Source organism: Macaca mulatta, chromosome 19, assembly GCF_049350105.2.
Source record: "Macaca mulatta isolate MMU2019108-1 chromosome 19, T2T-MMU8v2.0, whole genome shotgun sequence".
NCBI lineage: Eukaryota > Metazoa > Chordata > Mammalia > Primates > Cercopithecidae > Macaca > Macaca mulatta.
This window is the reverse complement of record NC_133424.1, coordinates 55,210,685-55,237,411: the sequence shown is the minus strand read 5'-3', so window position 1 is coordinate 55,237,411 and position 26,727 is coordinate 55,210,685. Positions and strand designations below refer to the sequence as shown.

Below are 26,727 nucleotides of genomic sequence, written 5' to 3'. Positions count from 1 at the left end.
CCTGAATGTCCATCCTTGGAAGTTGCAGCCAAGCTAGACACAATTAGAGAAAGCAAGGGTCCCTGTCACCAGGCAACACACAGCTCACCCACAGCACAATGTGGTGTCCCTATAACAGGGACCTGATGCAGCTCCAGCCTCCTGCACTGAAGGGGAGAGCCAGATGGGGATGAAAGAGGGCAAGGGGTGTGAATGTGCACCCTGACCCAGAGCCACTGGGACAGCAGGAAGCTGAGGCCCAGAGCTGTGCTTGCCCAACCTACAGGGTATGTATGTGACTCTGTGTGTCTGTGCACGTCTCTTTTGTGTGTACGTTTGTGGTTTTGCACATAGTGTGTAGCGAGGTTTGGTGACAAAATCACTGCTGAAAAAGGCAGAGGCCTCCACAATTCCCAGGGACCTGACACAGAGACAAAAGGAAAAAGAGAAGGAGGGACAAAGAGGCAGGACTGAGAGGGGAGGCGATAGAGAGGTGTCCTGGGCACAGACCCCGCCCATAAGCCTGAGAAGTGCTCCTGCCCCGGGAAGAGGCTCAGCACAGAAGGAGGAAGGACAGCACAGCTGACAGCTGTGCTCGGAAAGATTCTGGATCCCAGACTCATCTCCACAGAGGAGAACACACAGGCGGAGCAGGCCATGGGGCCCCTCTCAGCCTCTCCCTGCACACTGCACATCACCTGGAAGGAGCTTCTACTTACAGGTGAGGAGAGAACTTCCTGGGAGAGGACAGGAGGAGGAAGCAGAATGATTGGATGGGGTCTCCTGGAGAGGAAGGGGTTCTAAAAAATAAAATAATCCAGCACTTTGGGAGGCTGAGGTGGATGGATCATGAAGTCAGGAGTTCAAGAGCAGTCTGGTCAACACAGTGAAGCCCCGTCTCTACTAAAAACGGAAAAAGTTAACCAGGTGTGGTGGTGAGCTCCTGTAATCCTAGCTACTCAGGAGGCTGAGGCAGGAGAATTGCATGAATCTGGGAGGCAGAGGTTGCAGTGAGCCGAGATCACGCCACTGCATGCCAGCCTGGGAGATAGTATGAGACTCCATCTCAAAAAGAAAAAATAAAATAAAGAAAGAAAGAAAAGAAGGCTCTGTTGGAGCCTGGATTGGGGAAAATATACCAGAGAGGGACAGGGTTGCAACAGAAAAATCACATTGAACTGGAATTGGTAATAGGTAGGAAAATCTCAAGTGTTCTGTTCTCCTGGTTAATCATCACTGGCCACCATATTTTGAAAAATCATCATAATAATAACTATTATCGGATGACACTTCAAATGAAAATATAAGCAGGACATGAAACACTGTCCTCAGCAAAAAACCTCAATAATTGGGGAAAGACAAAAAATAGCCCTGGCTGGGAGGTTCCTGGGAACCCTCACATCTGCAGGAGTCTGCAGCCTGTCCCAGGCACTGGGGTGCAACCAAGATCACAAACGTCTCTGTCCTCACGGAACTCATGCTCTCATGGGCAGGAAGACAGACATGCAAAGAGATCTGGAATGTGAGATCAGGTGTTGACAAGAGCTCCGGAGGGAGCAGAGCATGGAAAGGTCAGAAAGGGAAGACCCAGGGTCTCTGAAGGAGGTGTCAGGAAAGAAGTCTAAGGACGCCCTGATGTGAGCAGGACCTGTGGGTGTTGTGGAGGGAGCCATACAGGGGAAGAGGATTTGTAAGAGAAAAATGCCGAGGTCAGAAGTGTTGAATGAATGGGGGTCGTGCCGCTGACCTTGACCCAGTAGGAAAGTAGGACAAAAACACAACACACACACATACACACAAAGAGGGGTGTGTGTGTTTGTGTGTGTGTGTCTACAAGGCTGATGATTGAAGAGATCTTCTCAGGACCTAGGGCCTCATCTTTTTACCCCCAATACATAGGTCTCAATATTGACTGATGCTCTCTCCACCTCCTAGCATCACTTTTAATCTTCTGGAACCCGCCCACCACTGCCCAAGTCATGATTGAAACCCAGCCAACCAAAGTTTCTGAGGGGAAGGATGTTCTGCTACTTGTCTACAATTTGCCCCAGAATCTTACTGGCTACAGCTGGTACAAAGGGCAAATAATGGACCTCCAGCATTACATTGCAGCATATACAATAGACACTGAAATGATTGTATTTGGGCCTGCATACAGTGGACGAGAAACAGTATATTCCAATGCATCCCTGCTGATCCAGAATGTCACCAAGAATGACACAGGATCCTACACCATTCAAATAACAAAGCAAGGTGATGAGACTAAAGGAGTAACTGGACATTTCACCTTATACCGTGAGTGATTCCACATGATCCCTGGGTGTTGGGGGTTGGGAGTCACTTTTACTTTGCACACACAGAATGGTCAGGCCTGGACTGTGCCTGTGTCCCTCTCTGCATTATATCCCATGTTGCGGTTTTGGCATTTAGTGCAGGACACACACAGAGGAGACAAACCACAACAGATAAGAATTCCTGTCCTGCCTCCAGACACTTGCTGCACAGGAAGGACAGTCTGATGGTGGGGGAGGGGGTGTTCAGCAGGAGGAGATCAGTCTCAGCCAAGCACCTCATGCCCTCTTCATAAACTTGACCCTGAGAAAGACCCTGGAGAACTGAGTAGGGCTTTGCCTAAGAGGCCCCTTGAGATACTCTCAGAAAAGCTCAGCCCTAGAAACCTCAACCCCAGACCGCTGTCCCTAAATCCTTACTCCAGATAAAGTGGAGGAGCCTGTGCCAGGGCTGGGTTGTGGCAGGGCTTACTGGGACCAAGGATTCGCCAGCTGTCTGACGACTGTGTCTCCTGGATCTGCTCACCAGCCAGGGCTCAGCCCTCAGAGCCTCATCTGGGCAAGGACAGAGCTTTCTTCACCTGACACTCAGAGTGGAGAGGACAGAAAGACAAGCTTTGTAGGCCATCAGTCAACTGCCTTGTGAGGCTTAGGATACTCCATAGGAAGTCTAATGTCCCCAGAAGCAGAAACAGAAGACAGAAAATGTACTTGGCAGCAACTTATCCACAGGGATCTGACCTAAAGGTGCGCCCTCATGGAAGTGAAAGTGAATAATAATAAATGCTTTTTGTGTGAACACCTCCACTGTGCCAAGCATTAGGTCAGGTGACTGTGAAGAATTTACAATTTATTCACAGATAGCATGAAAAGCCACAGTCCATTCGCCATTTAGCTTATTTGACTGAGAGAAAACTGAGGCACAGGAAGGCACAGTCACTGAACCAGAGTCACACAAACACAAAAGGCAGATCAGGGTCACATGAGGTCTGTCTGCAGCCACAGGCCCATCCTCTCCTCCACCAGAAGTGAGGGATTACTGGGTTCCAAGGACCCCATAGTCATTTATTGGCTCAAATCCTCTCTTCTTCGACATCCAAACCTCAGAGGAGGGAGAGCAAATGGTCAGCTGATTAGTCTGCACTCCAGAACTAAATCACCTGCCTCAACTGTCAGAGTCAGTGCAGAAAATGTCCAGGCCTCCCCCTCAGATCTTAACCCCTATCACTGAACCTGAAATCCTATGTTTCCCAAAGTGTCTATGTCACTGGCATAACAGGATAAAGGACAGGACCTTGTGTTCTTTCCCCACTCACACCCTGCACTAGCATAGGCCCAGTGAGAGACACACACTCAGGTGCTCTCACATAACAAATGAAGGAATTGAATGAAGAAATGAATGATCCATAACCTCTTTAGAGACTGGATCTCAGATGCAGAATCCTAGGAGGTCTAGGTCACACCTTTCCCTTGTCCTTCAGAGGCTGCCACCTATCTTTCATCCCCCCACTACCTCTTGCCCCTAAAGACACCCCACCTCATGTAAGTCGAAACCCTTTGGCCACTGGAGGGTTCTCAGGGCTCCCTGGTCCTGGACTGTGGAAATGGGAGCACCTGGTCCTTGGGGTCTCTGAAGTCACTGTAGCCCCCAGTGTTCACTGCCATGCTGTCTCTGCCTCTCTCTGCTTCTCTGTGTCCCTCATCTTCCTCCCACTTCATTCTAACTGGCAAGCCCTGTCCTGCACAGCTTCTTCCTCCACCCCTAGGCCTTCCCCAGACACTCCCTCTAACTAGGCTGACTTGTATTCCCTTCCTGCTAACACTGTGGAATGATCCACCTCCCAGGTAATAGGAAAGGTATAGAAATGACCTGGAGTTTCCACTCCTGCCAGGCTTCATCTCGAGCCAATGTCCACAAGTCACTAAGAGAATGAGCTTCCACTGTATCCCCATCCAGCGCTCTTTCCTGTTGTGAGGCTGATCTGTGCACAAGACCGTGGGACAGGGATAGGCAGCTCCTCCGTCCATTCTTATAATTCCCAGACAAGTTTTTCTGGCCTCCTGCACAAACAAAACCAATTAATCCAGATAGTGATTTGCAGTAAAGAAAGATTTTAATGACTCCAAGTCTGCCAAATAGGAGGACGGAGGTATATTATTACTCAAATAAGCCTCCATAGTGGATCAGGGGTTAGAGATTTTTTTTTTTTAATTTTAAAATCTTTTTTTTTAATGTACTTTAAGTTCTAGGGTACATGTGCACAACGTGCAAGTTTGTTAAATATGTGTATATTTGCCATGTTAGTGTGCTGCACCCATCAATTCGTGATTTACATCAGGTATAACTATCATTGCAACCCAACCCCCAACCCGTCACCATAATAGGCCCACGTGTGTGATGTTCCCCTTCCCGCGTCCAAGTGATCTTATTGTTCAGTTCCCACCTATGAGTGAGAATACATGGTGTTTGGTTTTCTGTTCTTGTGATAGTTTGCTGAGAATGATGGTTTCCAGCTGCATCCATGTCCCTACAAAGGACACAAACTCATCCTTTTTGATGGCTGCATAGTATTCCATGGTGTATATATGCCAAATTTTCTTAATCCAGTCTGTCACTGATGGACATTTGGGTTGATTCCAAGTCTTTGCTATTGTGAATACTGCTGCAATAAGCATACGTGTGCATGTGTCTTTATAGTAGCATGATTTATAATCCTTTCGGTATATACCTAGTAATGGGATGACTGAGTCATACGGTACTTCTAGTTCTAGATCCTTGAGGAATCACCATATTGTTTTCCACAATGGTTGAACTAGTTTACAATCCCACCAACAGTGTAAAAATGTTCTTATTTCTCCACATCCTCTCCAGCACCTGTTGTTTCCTGACTTTTAAATGATTGCCATTCTAACTGGTGTGAGATGGTATCTCATTGTGGTTTTGATTTGCATTTCTCTGATGGCCAGTGATGATGAGCATTTTTTCATGTGTCTGTTGGCTGTATGAATGTCTTCTTTTGAGAAGTGTCTCTTCATATCCTTCGCCCACTTTTTGATGGGGTTGTTTGTTTTTCTCTTGTAAATTTGTTTGAGTTCTTTGTAGGTTCTGGATATTAGGTCTTTGTCAGATGAGTAGATTGCGAAATATTTTTCCCATTCTGTAGGTTACCTGTTCCCTCTGATCATAGTTTCTCTTGCTGTGCAGAAACTCTTTAGTTTAATTAGATCCTATTTGTCAATTTTGGCTTTTGTTGCCGTTGCTTTTGGTGTTTTAGACATGAAGTCCTTGCCCATGCCTATGTCCTGAATAGCATTACCTAGGTTTTCTTCTAGGGTTTTTATGATATTAGGCCTAACTTTTAAGTCTCTAATCCATCTTGAATTAATTTTTGTATAAGGAGTAAGGAAAGGATCCAGTTTCAGCTTTCTTCTTATGGCTAGCCAATTTTCCCAGTACCATTTATTAAATAGGGAATCCTTTCCCCATTTCTTGTTTTTGTCAGGTTTGTCAAAGTTCAGATGGCTGTAGATGTGTGGTAGTATTTCTGAGGGATCTGTTCTGTTCCATTGGTCTATATCTCTGTTTTGGTATCAGTACCATGATGTTTTGGTTACTGTAGCCTTGTAGTATAGTTTGAAGTCAGGTAGCGTGATGCCTCCAGCTTTGTTCTTTTGACTTAGGATTGTCTTGGCAATGCAGGCTCTTTTTTGGATCCATATGAACTTTAAAGTAGTTTTTTCCAATTTTGTGAAGAAACTCATTGGTAGCTGGATGGGGATGGCATTGAATCTATAAATGACCTTGGGCAGTATGGCCATTTTCACAATGTTGATTCTTCCTATCCATGAGCATGGTATGTTCTTCCATTTGTTGGTGTCCTCTTTTATTTCACTGAGCAGTGGCTTGTAGTCCTCCTTAAAGAGGTCCTTTATATCCCTTGTAAGTTGGATTCCTAGGTATTTTATTCTCTTTGAAGCAATTGTGAATGGAAGTTCATTCATGATTTGGCTCTCTGTTTGTCTGTTACTGGTGTATAAGAATGCTTGTGATTTTTGCACATTAATTTTGTGTCCAGAGACTTTGCTGAAGTTGCTTATCAGCTTAAGGAGATTTTCGGCAGAGATGATGGGGTTTTCTAAATATACAATCATGTGATCTGCAAACAGGGACAATTTGACTTCTTCCTTTCCTTACTGAATACCCTTGATTTCTTTATCTTGCCTGATTGCCCTAGCCACAACTTCCAACATTATGTTGAATAGGAGTGGGGAGAGAGGACATCCCTGTCTTGTGCCAGGGAATGGAAAAAAAACTGGAATGTTTCCAGTTTTTGCCCATTCAGTATGATATTGGCTGTGGGGTTGTCACAAATAGCTCTTGTTATTTTGAGATACGTTCCATCAGTACAGAATTTATTGAGAGTTTTTAGCATGAAGTACTTTTGAATTTTGTATAAGACCTTATCTGCATCTATCGAAATAATCATGTGGTTATTTTCTTTGGTTCTGTTTATATGCAGGATTACGTTTATTGATTTGTGTAGGTTGAACCAGCCTTGCATTCCAGGATGAAGCCCACTTGATCATGGTGGATAAGCTTTTTGATGTGCTGCTGGATCCAGTTTGCCAGTATTGTATTGAGGATTTTTGCATTGATGTTCATCAGGGATATTGGTCTAAAATTTTCTTTTTTTGTTGCTGTGTCTCTGCCAGACTTTGGTATCAGGATGATACTGGCCTCATAAAATGAGTCAGGGAAGATTCCCTCTTTCTATTGATTGGAATAGTTTCAGAAGGAAAGGTACCAGCTGTGAACATTAGACAGAGATTTTCAAGGATAGTTTCAGAGGCACAGGACTAAAAGATCGGTATTGCTGATTGTTTGGGGATGGAATCATGCAGGCAGAGGGAAGTGATCTGTTTTTGCTTCAATTCGCCTCTAGGTGGGGACCACGTGACTGGCTGAGCCATTAGTTAAGGGTATAGATGATGTCAGCGGGTTGCCAGAATGCAAAGAACGAGAAACATCTCAAAAGACCAATCTCAGGTTCTGTAATAGTGATGTTATCATAGGAGCAATTAGTTACGAATTTTGTAAACTCTGGGCAAATGACATTTGAGCAGTAAGGGATTATAGAAACTGTGCCTACATTTTAGCAGAATTCACTGCCCTCCTATAATCTTACTCTCATGGTCTTTCACCAGTTTTACAAAGACAATCCCTGAGCAAAATAAGGGTATTAGTGTTATGGAGGAAGTAGTATCATTGTTTCTTCAAAGTTCAACCATAAACTAAATTCCTCCCATGGTTAGCCTGGCCTATGTCTAGGAATGAGTGAGGACAAGCAGCCTGAGACTAGATGCCAGATGGAGTCAGCCATGCTAGTTTGCTGTCACTGTTGTAATCTTTGCACTGACTCACCAGGGTGTCATAGGCTGGGCAGGCTTGTAGTCTCCAAAGCCCATGGGCTGATTTCACCCGTTTCACTCGTGACTCCATCCTCAACCTACTATGGAACTCGCATTCTCCAGTCACTTTCTAGAGACTTCTGGTTTCCTGTCAGGCATATAAGAAGCTTGTAATTTGTCACTTGGTTAACAGTAAGTAAACAGTTGAACAAACTCAAAGTCAACAACTCGTTAAAATCCCTCAGAGACGGCCAGGCACAGTGGCTCACGTCTGTAATCCCAACACTTTGGGAGGCCGAGGCGGGCGAGTCACGAGTTCAGGAGATCGAGACCTTCCTGGCGAACACGGTGAAACCCCATCTCTACTAAAAATACAAACAAATGAGCCGGGCGTGCTGACGGGTGCCTGTAGTCCCAGCTACACGCGAGGCTGAGGCAGGAGAATAGCATGAACCCGGGAATCAGAGCTTGCCGTGAGCCAAGATGGTGCCACTGCACTCCAGCCTGGGCAAAAGAGTGAGACTCCATCTCAGAAAAAAAAAATGCTGTTAGAGAAATGAAGAATGCTTTTGATGCTTACTGGTAGAATGCACACAGCTGAGGAAAGAATCCCTAGCTTGAGGATGTGTCAATAGAAACTTCCAAAAATGAAACAGGAAAGTTCAAAAAGAGTAGGGGAAAAAATGGAGCAATATATTCCACTTCATATTTATCATTTTGTATTGACAATAGCAATTTTTAAATTTTGTAGTTATGGGGCAACTACCAAGGCTGTAACATTCACATAATGGGAATACTGTTGGGTTCCGGGACCTGTTGGAGGTGGCCAGGGGGTGCTATCTGATGGTTTTCCTACCTGGGCAACATTCGATTCTTTCCCCATGATGATGCCATTTTCATAAGTTGGGATTCTTCGTGTGGGGGACATATGACCCAATGGCATCTCACTTAGACTCTTCCTAATTCGCACAAACTTAAACTCTAGTTGTATTTCCTGAGGTTGAGAGAAAATGAAGACAGCACTTCACATACCTGTTTTGGGCTCCTCCCCATTTTTCCTAACCTTGCACAGAAATTAGAAACAGGGAGTTCTTTCTATATTTACTAACATAACACACATCACTTCTTTTAATTCAGCATCATTCCTCCCTTTACGTAATTGACACACTGACCAGTTCTGTCCTTTTAACGGGACTCTTTCTACTTAAGGACTTGCTAATTTCAAATCACCTGTGGCATCTTTCTTTGAGCATAATGTGATTCTGCTGAATTCACCCCACACCTAAACCTTAATTGGGTATCAAGAGAAATATTATACCAGCAATTGATCTTAGATATTTGGACCATCAGTAAAAATTTCCACTGATGACAACATTTTAATGTTTCCTTCAAATTTTGTTTTGTTTTGTTTTGTTTTGTTACTAGAGTCACACCATAACATGAGGTCTAAACGCCTGACAACTTTTTATGGGAAAATTACAATATTACAAATTGAGCATCCCAAATTCAGAAATCCAAAATCTGAAATGCACCAAAATCCAACACTTCTGACCACTGATGTGGTGCTAAAAAGAAGTGCTAACTGGAGCATTTTGGATTTAAAATTTTTCAGATGTGGGATGCTAACCCAGTACATCTACTGCAAATATTCCAAAATAAAAAAAGTTAGAACTCCAAAACACCTGGTTTTAAGCTTTCTGCATAAGGAACACTTTATCTGTATGAACTATAGGTATGAAGATATGCAGGAGGTCTCTAGAACCTCCTCAACCTGCATAACTGAAAGCTCACACCCACGGAACAATGCCCTATTCCCCTCACCCCAGCTCCTGGAAACTACTATTTTACTCTCTGATTTACTCTGGAATCCACTGAGATGAGGTACATAGAGTAGTCAAACTCACAGAATCAGAGAGTAGAATGTCTAATGAGAGAAAGTATCTGCAAGACTTCTTCCCAAATATTGGTCTAATAGCCACCAAACACAAGTGGTCCATGAGGGCCAGACTTTCATCATCAGTTCACGCTTGCCCTTTCCACCAGTCAGTTCTGCATTTGCAAACATCCCCATGTATTTTTAGAAAGATCCACATGGTCCTCACCTGCCCTCTACAGGGGGAAGGGAACATCATGGACAAAGGACAGGGAACATGATATTGGTGCAAATCTATCAGCTCTTGCCTGTCCCCTTCACTCTTTGTAGCTCATTCCTTGGACTCTGCTCTATCTTTAGAGGCCACTGGCTCAAGTCAGTCACTGTGAGACAGCTGTTAAAACTGCCCCACCTTGTAGCTCCACTGCCTGATGACTGAATTGACCTACAGGCTTGACTCTGGTCTCCCCTGTGTTATTTTTGCTGAAGTACCATTCTCAGGTCAGTTTTCCCACTACCCAAAGGGTTTAAGGACAATGGGAAGTTCCATCATCCATCTCTAGGATGCCCTTGGAAAGGGAAGCTGCAGGGAAAACATACCTTGAGAGCAAAGTAAGACTGAAACTAAGAAGATTCTACACTGCATGCTCCAAGTGAGGATCACAGGGTGGGCCAGGCAGGCAGTGGGAGAGGGAGGGACTCAGAGAGGCACCGGGGCTCTGACTGCTGGACCCATGTATTTCCATTACGCAATGCTGCTGCTCAATTCACACTGGAGAAAGTCTGTGCTTCTCCCACATACAGAAGGCAGCCTCACAATCTCTGAGCCCTCAGATTGCCATGCATCTGTCTTGTAACACACACATCTGCCATGGATTTTTAAGGACTTGGGTGGGCTGAAGTGGGAAATGCCATCTCTGATTGAAAAATGTCTTTAGAGGAATCAAAGGTGCCACACAGGGCAATCTTCTCTCTGTTATCTGCACAGTGGAGACTCCCAAGCCCTACATCTCCAGCAGCAACTTAAACCCCAGGGAGGGCACGGAGACTGTGATCTTATCCTGTGATCCTGACACTCAGGATGTAAGCTACCTGTGGTGGATAAATGGTCAGAGCCTCCCTATCAGTCGCAAGTTGCAGCTGTCCGAAAACAACAGGACCCTCAGTCTATTTGGTGTCACAAAGGATACTGCAGGACCCTATGAATGTGAAATGAAGAACCCAGGGAGTTCCAGCCACAGTGACCCAGTCACCTTGAATCTCCTCTGTAAGTATCTTCTGTTCCTCTGTGAACTAGGCTGCCATCCCAAATACACATGGCCAGAGGCCAGGCCTCTCAGTCACTCTCAGGTGCAACTACAGATACCCTTATCCCTGGACATCAAAGCTGGCCACGAGTACTAACAGTAGGCTTAGGCTTGATCAACAATGAGAGAGTAGAGGCTACTACCGTCATGGTAGACTCAGGGACCACAGCTTATGATGGGAGAAGTAGGTGAATGTCTCAGGCTCCAGATCAGTGAACACAGCAGGGATTTGGCTGGGACTTCAGTGTTGTGACTTAGCTCACAGGGTCACTGTGGCCCTTCCATAGACCAGGATTTTCCCTTCCCTCTGACAACATCAGGTACGACTTTATTTTCTTTGCTCCAGAAGGTCTGGACACCCCCACCATTTCTTCTTCATACCCCTATTACCATCCAGGGGAAGTCCCCAAGCTCTCCTGCCTCACAGACGCTCACCCACTGGCAGAGCATTCTTGGCTGATTGATGGGAAATTCCAGCAATCAGCACAAGTGTTCTTTATCCTCCAAATCACTAAAACATATAGAGGGGTCTATGTCTGTTTCATGCATAACTCAGTCACTGGTGGAACAAATCTCATAATCAAGAGGATCATAGTCCCTGGTAAGTGGATCCCTGGAGCACTGGCAATATGTTTTCCAGTGAAGTCTATCTGGGTATCAGAGAAGAGCCACCTGCCCTCTGCAAAAGGAGGGGGAAGATAAAAACTCAGGGAATATGTTTCTGCTCGAAAAGCACCAGCTTTTGCCTGTGGCCTTCACTCTTTCTAGATCATTCTTTAGACTATACAGTAACAATGAACAATATGAAAGGAAATTCAGTAAAGAATTTCCATTGTCATTAACGTCAAAGGGAATAAAATATTTTGGAATAATTTTAACCAAAAAGATCTAAGATTTATACCGTGAAAACTACAAAAATTTACTGAATGAAATTAAAGACGACATCAATATGTGGGAAGACATTTCATTTTCAAGGATTGTAAAAATCAATATTGTTAGGATGACAATACTACCCAAAGTGAGCTGCAGATTCAACTCAACCCCTACCAGAATTACAGTAACTTTTTTTTTTGCAGAATTACAAAAATCTGTCCTAAATCTGACCTGACAGGCTCTTATTGATGACTGCCACAACAGAGACACTGAGAAAAAGATGCAAACATGGAAAGGTGGAAAGTGTTGACGACATAGAAAATAGCAATCATTATTTCTCAGATCCCAAAGCCTTCAAAAACATACAAGTGCAGCATGGCCAGTATGGAATTGACCAAAAACTAATCACCAAGCTGTAAACGTGGTGAGAAAAAAAAAGGGCAAGAATGTATTTAGCCTATCACCACCCACTTTTGCTGACTAATGTGATGCTGAAAAGAAATGCTCACTGGAGCATTTTAGATTTTGAATCTTTCAGATTTGGGATGCTAAACCAGTAAGTATGTGACAAATATTTCGAATCAAAAAATGTCAGAAATCCAAAACACTTTTGTCCTAAGTCTTATGCATAAGAAATACTCAATCTGTAGGAACTATAGGCATCAAGCTGTACAGTAGATCTCTAGAACCTCCTGATCTGGCATAACTGAAACGGCACACACATGAACAACTTCTGATTCTCCCCACTCCCAGCTCCTGGCAACCAGCAGTCTCTTCTCAGATTCACTCTGGAATCCACTTACATGATTTCCCTAGAGTAGTCAAACCCATGGAATCGGAGTGTAGAGTGTCCAATGAAAGAAAATATTTGCAAAATTTCTCCCCAAATTTGTCTCATATCCATCAAACGTGTATGGTCGATGAGGACCAGATTTCCAGCAGTTCATTCCCACCCTTTCCACCAGTCCATTCTGCATTTGCAAATGTCCACATGTATTTCTGGAAAGATCCATTTAGTCCTCACCTCCCCTCTGCAGAAGGAGAGGAAACTTAAAGAACCCAGAGCAGAGAACATGGTTCTGCTCCAAAGTCACCAGCTCTTGTCTGCCCCCTTCACTCTTTCTAGATCATTCCTTGCACTCTGCTCTATCTTTGGAGGCCACTGGCTCAAGTAAGTCAAGTAAGTCACCTGCAGAAAACTACCCCACTTTGTGCCTCCACGGCCTGATGACTGAACTGACCTCCAGGCTTGACTCTGGTCTCCCCTGTCTTATTTCTGCTGAAACATCCAGTCCCAGGCCAGCCTGCTCAGTATCTTCAGGGTTTCAGGACAATGGGAAGTCCCATTATTACTCATCTCTAGAATGTCCTTGGAAATGGAAGCTGCAGATAAATTATATCTAGGGGGGCAAAGTAGGATGGAATTTGGAAGGGGCTCAGCAGTTGCACATTCCAGGTAAGGAACCCAAGGTGAACCAGCAAGTCAGTTGAAAAAAGAGGGACTGGGAGGGGTACGAGGGGCTGTGACTCCCACTGACGTGTCTGTCCATGACCCAACACTGCTGCTCAATTCACACTTGAGAAAGTCTGTGCTTCCCTAAGACAGAGCAGGCGGCCTCACAGTCTTTGAGCCCTTAGATCATCATACATCTGTCTTGTGACACACACACCAGCTATTGGTTTTCAAGGACTCGGGTGGGCTGAGGGGAGGGAGATCCCAACTCTGATTGAAGGATGCCTGTGGAGGAATCAAAGGTACCATACAGGACAATCTTCTCTCTGTTATCCACACTGTCCCAAGCTAAAGCAACCCGGTGAAAACAGGATCCTCATTCTAGACAATGGCACAAGAAATGACACAGGCCCCTACGAATGTGAAATATGGGGCCAAGTTGGTAGCACCCCCAGTGACCCAGTCACCCTGGATGTCCTTTGTATCTTTGGTTCCTGTGTGGACCAGGCCACCCACTACAATCCAAACGAACACAGGTCAGGCATCTCAGTCTCTCTCAGGTCCAAGTACAGACACTTTTTTTTCTGGACACCAGGGCTGGCCATGACTCCCTGCCCTGGGAAATTCTGGGTATGCATAGCCTTAAACAAAAATATAAGGGGAGGAGATGCTCTTGTCATGGGAGACTTGGAGTCTATAGCCTGTGATGGGAGAAACAGGAGAATACCTCAGGCTTTGGCCCAGTGAACACAGGAGCGGTTTGGCTGGGCCTTGAGGGTGTGTCTTGGCTCAGAGGGATAGTGTGTCTGTTTAAGAGACCAGGAACATCCCCTTCCTTCAGATGACATCACCTGTGACTTTATTCTCTTTACTCCAGATGGTCCACACATCCCCAGCATTTTCTCTCCATTCCCCTATTACCGTTCAGGAGAAAACCTCTACTTGTACTGCTTCGCGGACTCTAACCCACCGGCAGAGTATACTTGGACGATTAATGGGAAGTTTCTGAAATCAGGACAAGACCTTTTTATCCGTGAAATTACTACAAAGCATAGCGGAATCTATGGTTGCTCCGCTCGTAACTCAGCCACTGGCAGCTCAAGTTCCACATCCAAGACGATCAAAGTCTCTGGTAAGTGGATCCCTGCATCACTGGCAATAGGGTTTTAGGTGGAGTCTATCTGCCTTTCAGAGAAGACCCAGGAAAACATTTTAATTCCCAGCCTGTGTCCCATTGGCAGAAGCAAATCCTAAATTCTCCTCCTGAACCCTCCCAGTTTGTCTCCAAGGACTCTCTACTTGTTTTTCTGTTTTCTCATGGCTGACTTTGCGTCCAGCCTGAGAAAGGTAGGGAGGGGGCTTTGTCAGCCCTGAGCCCTATGTGGTGGAAGAGGCTTCACAGAGGGACAAGAAGGAGAGTCCTCAAGGTCACGTTGCTTCTCGCTGTCACCAACACATCCCTTTCTGCCACGTCTTTTTTTCTTTTCTCTACTGCATGAGCTACAAGGAGCATCCGAGGCTTTGAAACAAGCTCACATTTTTCCTCCAAATGAGAGTAGGAAAGCCCTTGGATGAGAGAAGCTCAGACCGCTCCCTAATCTGCTCCGGACTTCTCCAGTGACTGGCCCTGCCTGACTCCACCTGGTGTGGGACCAGCATGTGTGGAGAAAGAGCCCTGGTGGCCTGTCCTGAATTCGGCTAAATCGAACTGCCAGTTGATGTGAAGGCTAGGCTGCAGGGAAATTAAAAGAGAGGGAGCCTCGGGGCAGACTCTTGAGCTGTGTCCTGGCTATGAAATCACCAGCTGTATGAGGCTGTGGGCACAGCACGTGGGACACAGCACAGAGGACAGTGAGTGATGCACACTTGAATAAATAGGGAGATTCACCTCTGGGGCTCTGCATGGCAGGAAAGGGGCTATGCCAAAAAGTGTGTATTTATAGAGTGTAAGACTACCAGGACACTTTATATATATCCAATATAAGGCTTATCATTAACTATTTCTAAGTGTGCCATTTAGTGTTGTGTAACCATCACACTATCCATTTCCAGAACTTTTTCCTTTTATCATATTAAACCTCTGTACCCAATAAACAGTAACTCTCACTTCTTCTCCCCCTAACCCTTAGTACATACCATTCTACTTTCTGTCTCTATGTAACTGGCTGTTCTATCGTTTATAAATGGAATTATAGAATAATTATCCTTTCATGTCTGGCTTATTTCAGTTAGCATAATATCTTCAAGGTTTATCCACTTTGCACGATGTATTGGAATTTTATTCCTTGTTAAGGTTGAATAACATTTCGATGTATAGATATACCTCATTTCCCTACCCACTTATCTTTCAATGGACTTTTCCCTTGTTTCCATTTTTGGCTATTGTGTGTAATGCTTCTCTGAACATTAATATGCAAATATTTGTTCACATTTCTTTCAATTCTATAGGGAGTATGTCCAGAAGTGGAATTGCTGGATCGAATGGTAATTTGTTGTTTAAATTTTTGAGAAACAGCCACACCACTTTTTACAGTGGCTATAACATTTCCCATTCCCATCAGCAATGCACTAGAGCTCCAATTTTTCCATCTATTTGAAAACACTTGTTTTGTGTTGCTGTCACTGTTGTTGTTTATCAAAGCCATCCTAATGTCTGTGAGGTGGTGTCACATTGTGGTTTTAATTTGCATATCTCTAAGTATTCGTGATGCTGAGGAGCTTTGCATAGGCTTATTGGATATTTGTATATCTCCCTTGGAGAAAACTCTATTTTAATTCTTGGTTCATTTTGTAATTGTGTTTTTGGATGTTTGCTGTTGTTAACTTGTAGTTTTTTGTGTATTCTGGAAATTAGTTTCTTATCACACTTACAATTTGCAAATATTTTTCTCGTTTCATGGGTTGCCTTCTGACTTTCTTGATAATGTTCTTCGATATGTAAAAGGTTTTGATTTTTATGAAGTCCAATTTATCCATTTTATTTGTTGCCTATGCTTTTGTTGTTACAACCAAGAAATCATTGTGAAATGCAATATCATGAAGTTTTTATCCTATGTTTTCTTCTAAGAGTTGTATAGATTTTGCTCTTACATTTAGATCTTTGATCTATTGTGGGTTAATTTTGTATATGATGTTAGGTAAAGGTTCCACTCATTCTTGCCCTGGGATATCCAGCTTTTCCAATATCATTTGGTGAGAACACTATCCTTTCCCCATTGAACGATCTTGGCACACTCGATGAAAATCATTTGGCCATATATGCAAGTATTTCTTTCTGGAGTCTCTGTTCCATTTCATTAATGTCTATGTCCTCCTTTATGCCAGTACCACACTGTATTGGTTACTGGGGCTTTGTAGTAAATGCTGAAATCAGAAAGTGTGAGTCCTCCAGCTTCATTCTTCCTCTTCAAAGTTGTTTGTCTATTTAGGGTCATGATTTTCAATATAAATTTTAGGACAGATTTTTCTTTTACTGCAAAAATGTCACTGAGATTCTGAGAGGAATTATATTGAATCTGCAGCTCACTTTGGGTTTCATTGTCCTCCGGACAATAGTGAGTCTTCTAATTCACGAAAATAAAATGTCTTTCATTTTATTGATGTCATCATTAAGCAATATTTTATGGATTTCAGGTATAATTATTTCACCTCTTTGGTTAAACTTATTCCTAAATATTTTATTCTTTTTGATATTAATACAAATTAAATTTTTCTTCTTAATTTCCCTTCAGATTGTCCATGGTTAGTGTATTGAAATATGACTGATGTTTGAATGTTGATTTTGTATTGTGGAACATTACTGAATTCATTCATCAATTTTTATAGGTTTGTTCCATCTTTAGGATTTTCTACATATAACTTCAAGTTATCTGCGAACCGAAATAATTTTACTCCTTTCTTCCAATTTGAATGTCTTTTTTATAATTCTTGCCTAATTTTTCCGACTACACCTTTCAATACTACATTGAATAGAAGTGTCCAAAGCAGCATCCTTGTCTTGTTTCTGCTCAAACAGGGAAAGCTTTCAGTCGTTCTCCGTTGAGTATGATGTTAGCATTGGGTTTTTCACATATTGCCTTTATGTTGAGGTGGTTTCCTTCCATTCTTAGAATGTTTTTATTATGAAAAAATATTGAATTTCATCAAATGCTTTTATTGATTCAATCTTATTACTGGTTATAGTTCTATTCATATTTTTGTGTTTTTCAAGGAATTTGTTTATTCCATCTAGGTTATACAATTTATTAACATACAATTATTTACAGTAATTTCATAATCATTATTTTATTAGAATTGGTAGTAATCATTTCATTTTCTGTTTTTTCTTTTTTCTTTTTTTTTTTTTTAGAGAGAGACAGCCGCTCACTCTGTAGGCCAGCCCAGGCTGAAATACAGTGGTGTGAATATGCCTCACTGCAGCCTCAACCTCCTGGGCTGAAGAAATTCTCCTTCTTCAGCCCCCCAAGATACTAGGACTACAGATGCTTGCCACCATGCCCAGCTAATTGGTTTTAAATTTTTTTTTGTAGAGACAGTGTCTCCCAAGGTTACCTATGCTGGTCCAAACACCTGGACTCAAGAAATCCTCCCATTGTGACCTTCCAAAGTGCTAGGATTAAAAGATGACCCACCATGCTTGGACTCCATTGTCATTTCTGATTTTAGTAATTTTAATCTTCTCTCTTTTTTTCTTAGTCTAGTTAATGGTCATCAATTTTGTTGATTTTATTTTGAAGAATCAACTTTGGTTTCATTAACTTACTGTATTCTTTTTCCATTCTCCATTTTATTTTTATCCACTCTAATCCGTATTGTGTCCTTAAATCACTGTGCTTGGGTTTAGTTTGTTCTTCTTTCATATCCTGAAGCATGAGAGAGCTTGCTTCATACGATTCTTTTAAAGGTTTATTGCAGTCAATGAAACAAGATGCCACACACAGACGAACCAATGTCAGTTGCTATATTACTACTGTCATCATTAGCCTTGAGGTCAAATAGTCCCAGAATGAAATCTCAGATCCTCCTATTAGTAGCCATATGACACCAGGAAAGTTTTTACACTACTCTAAGCTTCTGTCTTTTCATCGGCAATATGGAAATAATATGTAACTGACAGGGTTACTGTGTGAAATAAATGAGGTACAGATAAAGTATTTAGCACAGGGCCTGGCACATAAGATGTGCCCCTCAACAGTACCTATTTCCATATATATATATATAGAAAAAGAGGTAACACAAAAAACACTAGGACATGGTTACTGACTACTTGTGGGAGAGAAAGGAAAAAATCTAAGTGTAAAGAATCAATCCTGATTTTTTTTTTTTTTTTTTTTTTTTACCAACTGAGATGCATCCAGGATAGGACTAAAGAAATAAGATAAATTATCAGGGAGGACACCTGTGAGGGAATGTGGGGCAGGCATGAAGGTAGTGTGGGAGAACCCACAGACCACTATGCAAAGCTGACTCCCGTGAAAAAGAAAGGGAAAGAAATTTTAGGTATCAATGCAGTTCTTAAGACAGTTTTTGCAAGGCTGATGGGGAGTCCTCCAACCAGTCACCCATTAGAGTTAAAGAGAGCCTCAGAGAACTATGCTTGCTTTCATGCCCTTGCTGGGAGCCTGTGGGAAGGAAGCTTTCTGTGTAAAGGAGGTGGTGAATTTGAAATGCACTGACCTGGGCCTTCTGTCAATCAGGTCCCTGCCACGGACACCTGGCAGGGTCTCATTCATGGCTGCCACCACAGAGACACTGAGAAAAAGATGCAACCATGAAATGTTGTAAAGGTGGATAGTTTTACTGACATAGAAGATAGCGATCAGCCTTTCACACATCCAAAAGCTTTCTGAAATATCTGAGTGTAGTAGAGAATTGACAGAGGACTGATTAAAAAAACTTAGAAACATGGTGAGAGAGGAAAAAAACTAAAGGAATATAATAATCTCCCATCAACTTTCCAACAGAAATAATGCATTCCTTGAAGAAACAATTATAGAGTACCTCATGTTACATGCTGGTTCCTGAGGTTCCCCTCTGTAAAGTAACATCATCTCCATTCCTTCTTTTCTTTTCTTTCCATGACAGCTTCTTCAGGAAGAGGACATCTATCCTGGCATTAATCCGACATAGCAGCCGTGATGTCATTTCTGTATTTCAGGAAGTCTGGCAGGTATGATGGTCTTTTCTCTTGTACCATTTCCTGCAGGGCTGACTGCCATGCTTGGGAGAGGGAAAAGACTTATTGGCCTGTATCTGGGACTGGATCTCCTCATTCCTCAACCAAACTCCTGCTTCTCAACACTAATTCCTGCAGTTCCCTTTCTCCCTGGCCTTCGTGCTCCCTCTACCCCAATGTCTTTTAGCCATAATTGTCTCGTTTATTTCTCAGATTCAAATGAGAAACACAATTTCACATTGTGAAACCCTCTTCATTACTTTTCACATCTCTCAATAGTGTAATTTTCTCCATTCCCATAAAGACCAACCACTTCTCAAAGTGTTGCTTGACTTCTTGTGTCCAGACTTTGAAACCTTCCTTGCATATGACTGCCTCATTACCTTTCTAAAATCTAGTTAGTTCACTTAATCAAGAATCTCCAGGGGTCTACACTAGCCTATTTGGTAAGTTCACATTTCTTCTATTTACTAATCCTTCTCACTTCCTTTACCTCTACTTCCTAGTATAATTCCTCCATCCTAATTAGAACTGTCTTCCTACACATCCCTGCCCCTTCAGCCATATAGACATAAAATTCTTAGTTCCAATGCTATGTCTAAAAACAGGATGAACTCCCCTCCACCATCTGCACTACAGACTTAACCACTCCCTTCATCACAAGCAACCTCTGACGTCGTGGAGGAAAAAGACTTTAGGATTAGCTTGTCAACCTGAGACTCAGAACACCATGTATGTGTGGTGGAGACCTTTTCCTGATGACTAATTCACTTGTTCAAAAAAGATACAGAAATGAAGAAGGCAAGGTCCCTACCCCAGGGGACATAAAGCATAAGACAGGAAATGAGATCTGAAATTCATCATGATACCAAAATAGAAAAAAAGTGAAGGTCACAAGAAATCAGAGAAATCTGATGGGAAATATAGCTACACTTTGGAATCACTGGAAAACATTTTTATTTTTTATTTATTTATTTTTTATTTATTATTATTTTTTTCATTTTCATAATTTTTTTATTATTATTATACTTTAAGTTCTAGGGTACATGTGCATAACGTGCAGGTTTGTTATATATGTATACTTGTGCCATGTTGCTGTGCTGCACTCATCAACTCGTCAGCACCCATTCACTTGTCATTTACATCAGGTATAACTCCCAATGCAATCCCTCCCCCCTCCCCCCCCCCCATGATAGGCCCCTGTGTGTGATGTTCCCCTTCCCGAGTCCAAGTGATCTCATTGTTCAGTTCCCACCTATGAGTGAGAACATGCGGTGTTTCGTTTTCTGTTCTTGTGATAGTTTGCTAAGAATGATGGTTTCCAGCTGTATCCATGTCCCTACAAAGGACACAAACTCATCCTTTTTTATGGCTGTATAGTATTCCATGGTGTATATGTGCCACATTTTCTTAATCCAGTCTGTCACTGATGGACATTTGGGTTGATTCCAAGTCTTTGCTATTGTGAGTAGTGCCGTAATCAATATACGTGTGAATGTGTCTTTATAGCAGCATGAGTTATAATCCTTTGGTTATATACCCAGTAATGGGATGGCTGGGTCACATGGTACATCTAGTTCTAGATCCTTGAGGAATCGCCATACTGTTTGGAAAACATTTTTAAAAGTGGATGCTCAAGTCACACCCATGAGTTCCAGTTAAAAGGTCTGTAGAGGGACCCAGGCATTGATAATTTTTAAGTCTTCCCTGACACTACTAACATGTAATGAGGATGGAGAACTCTTGTTGTAATAGGTAGAACTTACAACTAGGTCAATGATTTTGAAGTAGAAGTACTGAAATTACCTAAGTTAGTTTTTGAACATATATAAGACTATACTTTTTTGGCCCTAATTATTAATGGGCTACACCAAGAACTCAGTAATCCAGTTGGGAAACTGAAGCTGAATGGAAAAGCCACCTTATTTTATATGTTAAAATATAGATAAAGCATTTTCAAATAAGTGATAAGTGTTGCTAAACCTTCTCTAAATAACATTTATGGGAATGTTAATAATATGAGTATTCTAGGCTGGGTGCAGTGGCTTATGCCTGTAATCCCAGCACTTTGGGAGGCCGAGGTGGGCAGATCATGAGGTCAGGAGATCGAGACCATCCTGGCTAACATGGTGAAACCCCGTCTCTACTAAAAACACAAAAACAAAATTCGCCAGGTGTGGTGGCAGGCACCTGTAGTCCCAATTACTGCAGAGTCTGAGGCAGGAGAATGGCGTGAACCCGGAGGTGTAGTTTGCAGTGAGCAGAGATCCTGCCACTGCACTCCTGCCTGGGTGTCAGGGCGAGACTCCATCTCAAAAAAATAAAAATAAAAATTAAAAAATTAAAAAAATTAGTATTCTAAAAACCATATGAAATTTCTGGAAATAGAATATTTTATCAGTCATAGTGTCATATGCCACAGAAGTAACTAGGTTTCTATGTGAACTGTGTCTTTACTGTAATCAACCAAATAAAAACCTCATTATATTTTTAACCATAGTCATTTAAAATCTTTGTCATTCCCAGACAGTTGCTTTGATTCTTCCTTGAAGTATTTATAATCAGCTACAGTCCAAAATTGCTTTTTCTTTGAGGAGATATATGGAAAAGACTCTGACAATGACTGTTGAATACAAGTTTCTGATAACTTCAAGATCATACCACTGGACTCTCTGAGAACTTTCAAAATTTTAACGAACAGTGTGATAGCTTCATGAAATTCAAGACAAAGAGGAAAAAAACTCAGTTATGTTGGACTTAATAATCAAAAGGATAATGTTCTCATAATTTTTATTTGAAAATGTGTTGATCCTTTGAATGTTTTATTCTCCAGATTTATGAACTTTCTCTTTTAAGCTCTTTATACTTTACAGCAATTTGATAAAGTATACTTCTGTAAACAAAAGTCAAAACATTTGTTTTGTTCCCAATCTGAGTGCCTCAGAATTGGGAAACTATTTGTGAGTATTCATATGGTTATGGTAATAAAGTTATTTGCACAAGTTCAGTAAGAATCTACTCTCTTTATAACATGACACATTTGAAAACATTGGTTATATTACTAAGGCTTTGACTGGGATGTTCTATTTGAGACTATACATAGAATAAACCCATACGGAATGCAGGGAAAGTCTGAAGTTGGCCTTGGTTTGGCTTCCTAGTCTCAAGAGGTTTTTGGAAGCTTAATCTGAGAGTCTTATAAAACTTCTAAGAACGCAAAGTTTAAAAAGATTTTCTATGGTCCATTGCCACTCTTGCTGAACTTAGGTAAAAAATCTAGGCAAGTTTGGTAAGAGTCAACCTATTTTGCAAACAATTCATCCTACTGGAATTATCTTTGGTAAAAATACAGACTCCTATTTAAAGAAAAATTATGTTGAAAAGAAAAACTGTGGTATACCTGTTACCAGATTGAACCACTGTTCATTATCTTTGAGCATTTACAATCTACTGATAGACTGGACTGGACCCTGAATTCTTTTAGTTCTTCCAATTAAATTTTCTCTAATGAAATCACTAAGAACAAGAACAGCTCTGTCCCTCAAGCCATATAAGCTAGAGGTGGACAACTCAACGTAAATTTCATGGGAAAACCCTCGTGTCTGATGTGTGGGCCACTCAGAGCTCACCAAATGTTCAACACCATCACTTAGAGACACTTATACTGCAAAGCACGACAACAAGTTGATGACTGTATACTGTGGACAGCTTTTCTCAAGATGTCAGAAAAAGACTGTCAATCATGATGAGACTCTTACCTCTCTTAATTTGTCTTTGCTTATGCCTGTCTCGTTTGCTTCCCAGAATAATGCTGTACTTAGGATTTCACAAGAAGTAGCTTCTGAGAGTAAGTTAACAGTGTCAGATATATCATATCAACCACATTATTATTTTCTTAAGATGGAGTTTCTCTGTTGTTGCCCAAGCTGGGGTGCCATGGCAAAATCTTGGCTCACCACAACCTCTGCCTCCTGGGTTCAAGTGAATCTCCTGCTCCAGCCTCCCTAGTAGCTGGGATTATAGGCATGCACCACGACACCAGGCTAATTTTGTATTTTTAGTAGTGACCGGGTTTCTACATATTGGTCAGGCTGGTCTTGAACTCCCGACCTCAGGTGATCCGGAAGCCTTGGATTACCAAAGTGCTGGGATTACAGGCATGAGCCACGGCACCTGGCCCACACATTTTTACATAACAGGAGATCCTTTAGTCCACCCAAAGGCTGCCCTTAGCTGCATCTTTAACACAACTTTTTCCTCAAATACATGGAGTTTTTTCTTTAGGCTTCTACTTGTATACTTGCCTATTCTTCTCACTCCCTGTTTTAATTTAACATAGGCATGCAATGCTAGAAAATAGAATTGTTCTCTACCAGCTAAGCAGGGGGGAGACTGTGCAGTTTCTGACACTTCTTGTTGCACATGGATAAATACATCGGGCATTATAGAGACTCAGTTGTAAAAATCAACAAATGTGCTGTCTGGTTAAAATGACTAGAATCTTCTGGCTTCTTCTTTGATCTATTCTATTGTATTTGGCTTGCATCTTGCCTAAGGTGCATGTTCCAAACTCTTGATATTTTCGTCCTGATAGTCATACTGGTAGTCTCCCTCGTGTGGTGCAATCTACAAAGATTTTTATTTGTGTGCAAATATTTGTGTGCAACCATTCCTCATATATCAAATTGTTTCTCTTGGGCTGGAATTCGAAAACTCAAAGAAATGTGTCGATTATGGGCCGGGTGCAGTGGCTCACGTCTGTAATCCCAGCACTTTCAGAGGCCACGGCAGGTGGATCACAAGGTCAAGAATTTGAGGCCAGCCTCAATATGGTGAAACCCTGTCTCTACTAAAAATACAAAAATTATCTGTGTGTGGTGGTGCGCACCTGTAGTCCTGTAGGGAGATCCCCCTGAAATCATTGCTATGGAACAAAAGATGAAACGCTCCTGATTGTTGTAAATTCAAAATTGCATGCAGGGATGTATAAAGACAATGCCAGGTTTTGCTGCCAGAATGAGCCAACAGCGCGTGATGTACATCCCCCTGCAGAGAGCCTATAAATGGACGTGTAGTCAGGGAGGTTTCACATCACCAAGATTCCTATATCGGAAAAGTAGATGTTCATAGCTCTGGGAACGGAATGCAACCCTTGTAGAGAGCCTATAAATTGAAACATGAGGGGTGTGTGTTCATACAGATAAGATAGGGTTATAAATACCCTTATCTTGCCACAGCTGTTCTAGGTCTCTTCAGGGTTTAGGCACACTCCCTTCTGAGAATTTTTGGTTTAACTGGTTGTCTAGCTTCACGTCCTGTTTCTATTGATTGTTTGTAACCAGCTTTTCCTGCAACTGTTACTGCTGATTAATATCTTGCTAATCATAGGATATGGATAGACTGTGTTTCTGTTTTAAGGCTCTGTTAGAAATTACTGATGCGGGGGCGGAGCAAGATGGCCGAATAGGAACAGCTCCAGTCTCCAACTCCCAGCGCGAGCGACACAGAAGACCGGTGATTTCTGCTGATTAATATCTTGCTAATCATAGGATATGGATAGACTGTGTTTCTGTTTTAAGGCTCTGTTAGAAATTACTGATGCGGGGGCGGAGCAAGATGGCCGAATAGGAACAGCTCCAGTCTCCAACTCCCAGCGCGAGCGACACAGAAGACCGGTGATTTCTGCATTTTCAACTGAGGTACTGGGTTCATCTCACTGGGGAGTGCCGGACGATCGGTGCTGGTCAGCTGCTGCAGCCCGACCAGCGAGAGCTGAAGCAGGGCGAGGCATTGCCTCACCTGGGAAACGCAAGGGGGAAGGGAATCCCTTTTCCTAGCCAGGGGAACTGAGACACACAACACCTGGAAAATCGGGTAACTCCCACCCCAATACTGCGCTTTAAGCAAACAGGTACACCAGAAGATCATATCCCACACCTGGCCGGGAGGGTCCCACACCCACGGAGCCTCCCTCATTGCTAGCACAGCAGTCTGTGATCTACCGGCAAGGCAGCAGCCAGGCTGGGGGAGGGGCGCCCGCCATTGCTGAGGCTTAAGTACATAAACAAAGCTGCTGGGAAGCTCGAACTGGGTGGAGCTCACAGCAGCTCAAGAAAACCTGCCTGTCTCTGTAGACTCCACCTCTGGGGACAGGGCAATAACAAACGCAGCTGAAACCTCTGCAGACGCAAAGGACTCTGTCTGACAGCTTTGAAGAGAGCAGTGGATCTCCCAACATGGAGGTTGAGATCTGAGAAGGGACAGACTCCCTGCTCAAGTGGGTCCCTGACCCCTGAGTAGCCTAACTGGGAGACATCCCCCACTAGGGGCAGTCTGACACCCCACACCTCACAGGGTGGAGTACACCCCTGAGAGGAAGCTTCCAAAGCAAGAATCAGACAGGTACACTCGCTGTTCAGAAATATTCTATCTTCTGCAGCCTCTGCTGCTGATACCCAGGCAAACAGGGTCTGGAGTGGACCTCAAGCAATCTCCAACAGACCTACAGCTGAGGGTCCTGACTGCTAGAAGGAAAACTATCAAACAGGAAGGACACCTACACCAAAACCCCATCAGTACCTCACCATCATCAAAGACCAGAGGCAGATAAAACCACAAAGATGGGGAAAAAGCAGGGCAGAAAAGCTGGAAATTCAAAAAATAAGAGCGCATCTCCCCCGACAAAGGAGAGCAGCTCATCGCCAGCAACGGATCAAAGCTGGACGGAGAATGACTTTGACGAGATGAGAGAAGAAGGCTTCAGTCCATCAAATTTCTCAGAGCTAAAGGAGGAATTACGTACCCAGCGCAAAGAAACTAAAAATCTTGAAAAAAGAGTGGAAGAATTGATGGCTAGAGTAATTAATGCAGAGAAGGTCATAAACGAAATGAAAGAGATGAAAACCATGACACGAGACATACGTGACAAATGCACAAGCTTCAATAATCGACTCGATCAACTGGAAGAAAGAGTATCTGCGATTGAGGATCAAATGAATGAAATGAAGCGAGAAGAGAAACCAAAAGAAAAAAGAAGAAAAAGAAATGAACAAAGCCTGCAAGAAGTATGGGATTATGTAAAAAGACCAAATCTACGTCTGATTGGGGTGCCTGAAAGTGAGGGGGAAAATGGAACCAAGTTGGAAAACACTCTTCAGGATATCATCCAGGAGAACTTCCCCAACCTAGTAGGGCAGGCCAACATTCAAATCCAGGAAATACAGAGAACGCCACAAAGATACTCCTCGAGAAGAGCAACTCCAAGACACACAATTGCCAGATTCACCAAAGTTGAAATGAAGGAAAAAATCTTAAGGGCAGCCAGAGAGAAAGGTCGGGTTACCCACAAAGGGAAGCCCATCAGACTA

At 42.7% G+C, this 26,727-nt stretch overlaps 1 protein-coding gene across 2 annotated transcripts; it reads left to right on the top strand.

The window, feature by feature from the left end:
- Positions 1-555: 555 nt before the first annotated feature.
- Positions 556-19,434, top strand: LOC114675613 (pregnancy-specific beta-1-glycoprotein 2-like). Of its 2 annotated transcripts, XM_077983074.1 has the most exons (5): positions 556-700; positions 1,915-2,274; positions 10,541-10,819; positions 14,063-14,317; positions 19,270-19,434. In XM_077983074.1, exons 1-5 carry the CDS (start codon positions 637-639, stop codon positions 19,302-19,304), a joined length of 993 nt encoding a protein of 330 aa, XP_077839200.1. In that variant the 5' UTR covers positions 556-636; the 3' UTR covers positions 19,305-19,434. The 2 variants fall into 2 exon arrangements, with proteins under 2 accessions (XP_077839200.1, XP_077839199.1); XM_077983073.1 differs by lacking the exon at positions 19,270-19,434 and having other exon boundaries at positions 14,063-14,355.
- The last annotated feature ends 7,293 nt before the right edge of the window (positions 19,435-26,727 follow it).

Bases quoted from the DNA above. Each gene is read 5' to 3' on its own strand.
- LOC114675613 (XM_077983073.1), top strand. From the start codon at position 637: ATGGGGCCCCTCTCAGCCTCTCCCTGCACACTGCACATCACCTGGAAG. The intron at 2,275-10,540 runs GTGAGTGATTCC...TTATCTGCACAG, and splicing joins TGGACATTTCACCTTATACC to TGGAGACTCCCAAGCCCTAC. The intron at 10,820-14,062 runs GTAAGTATCTTC...TCTTTACTCCAG, and splicing joins AGTCACCTTGAATCTCCTCT to ATGGTCCACACATCCCCAGC.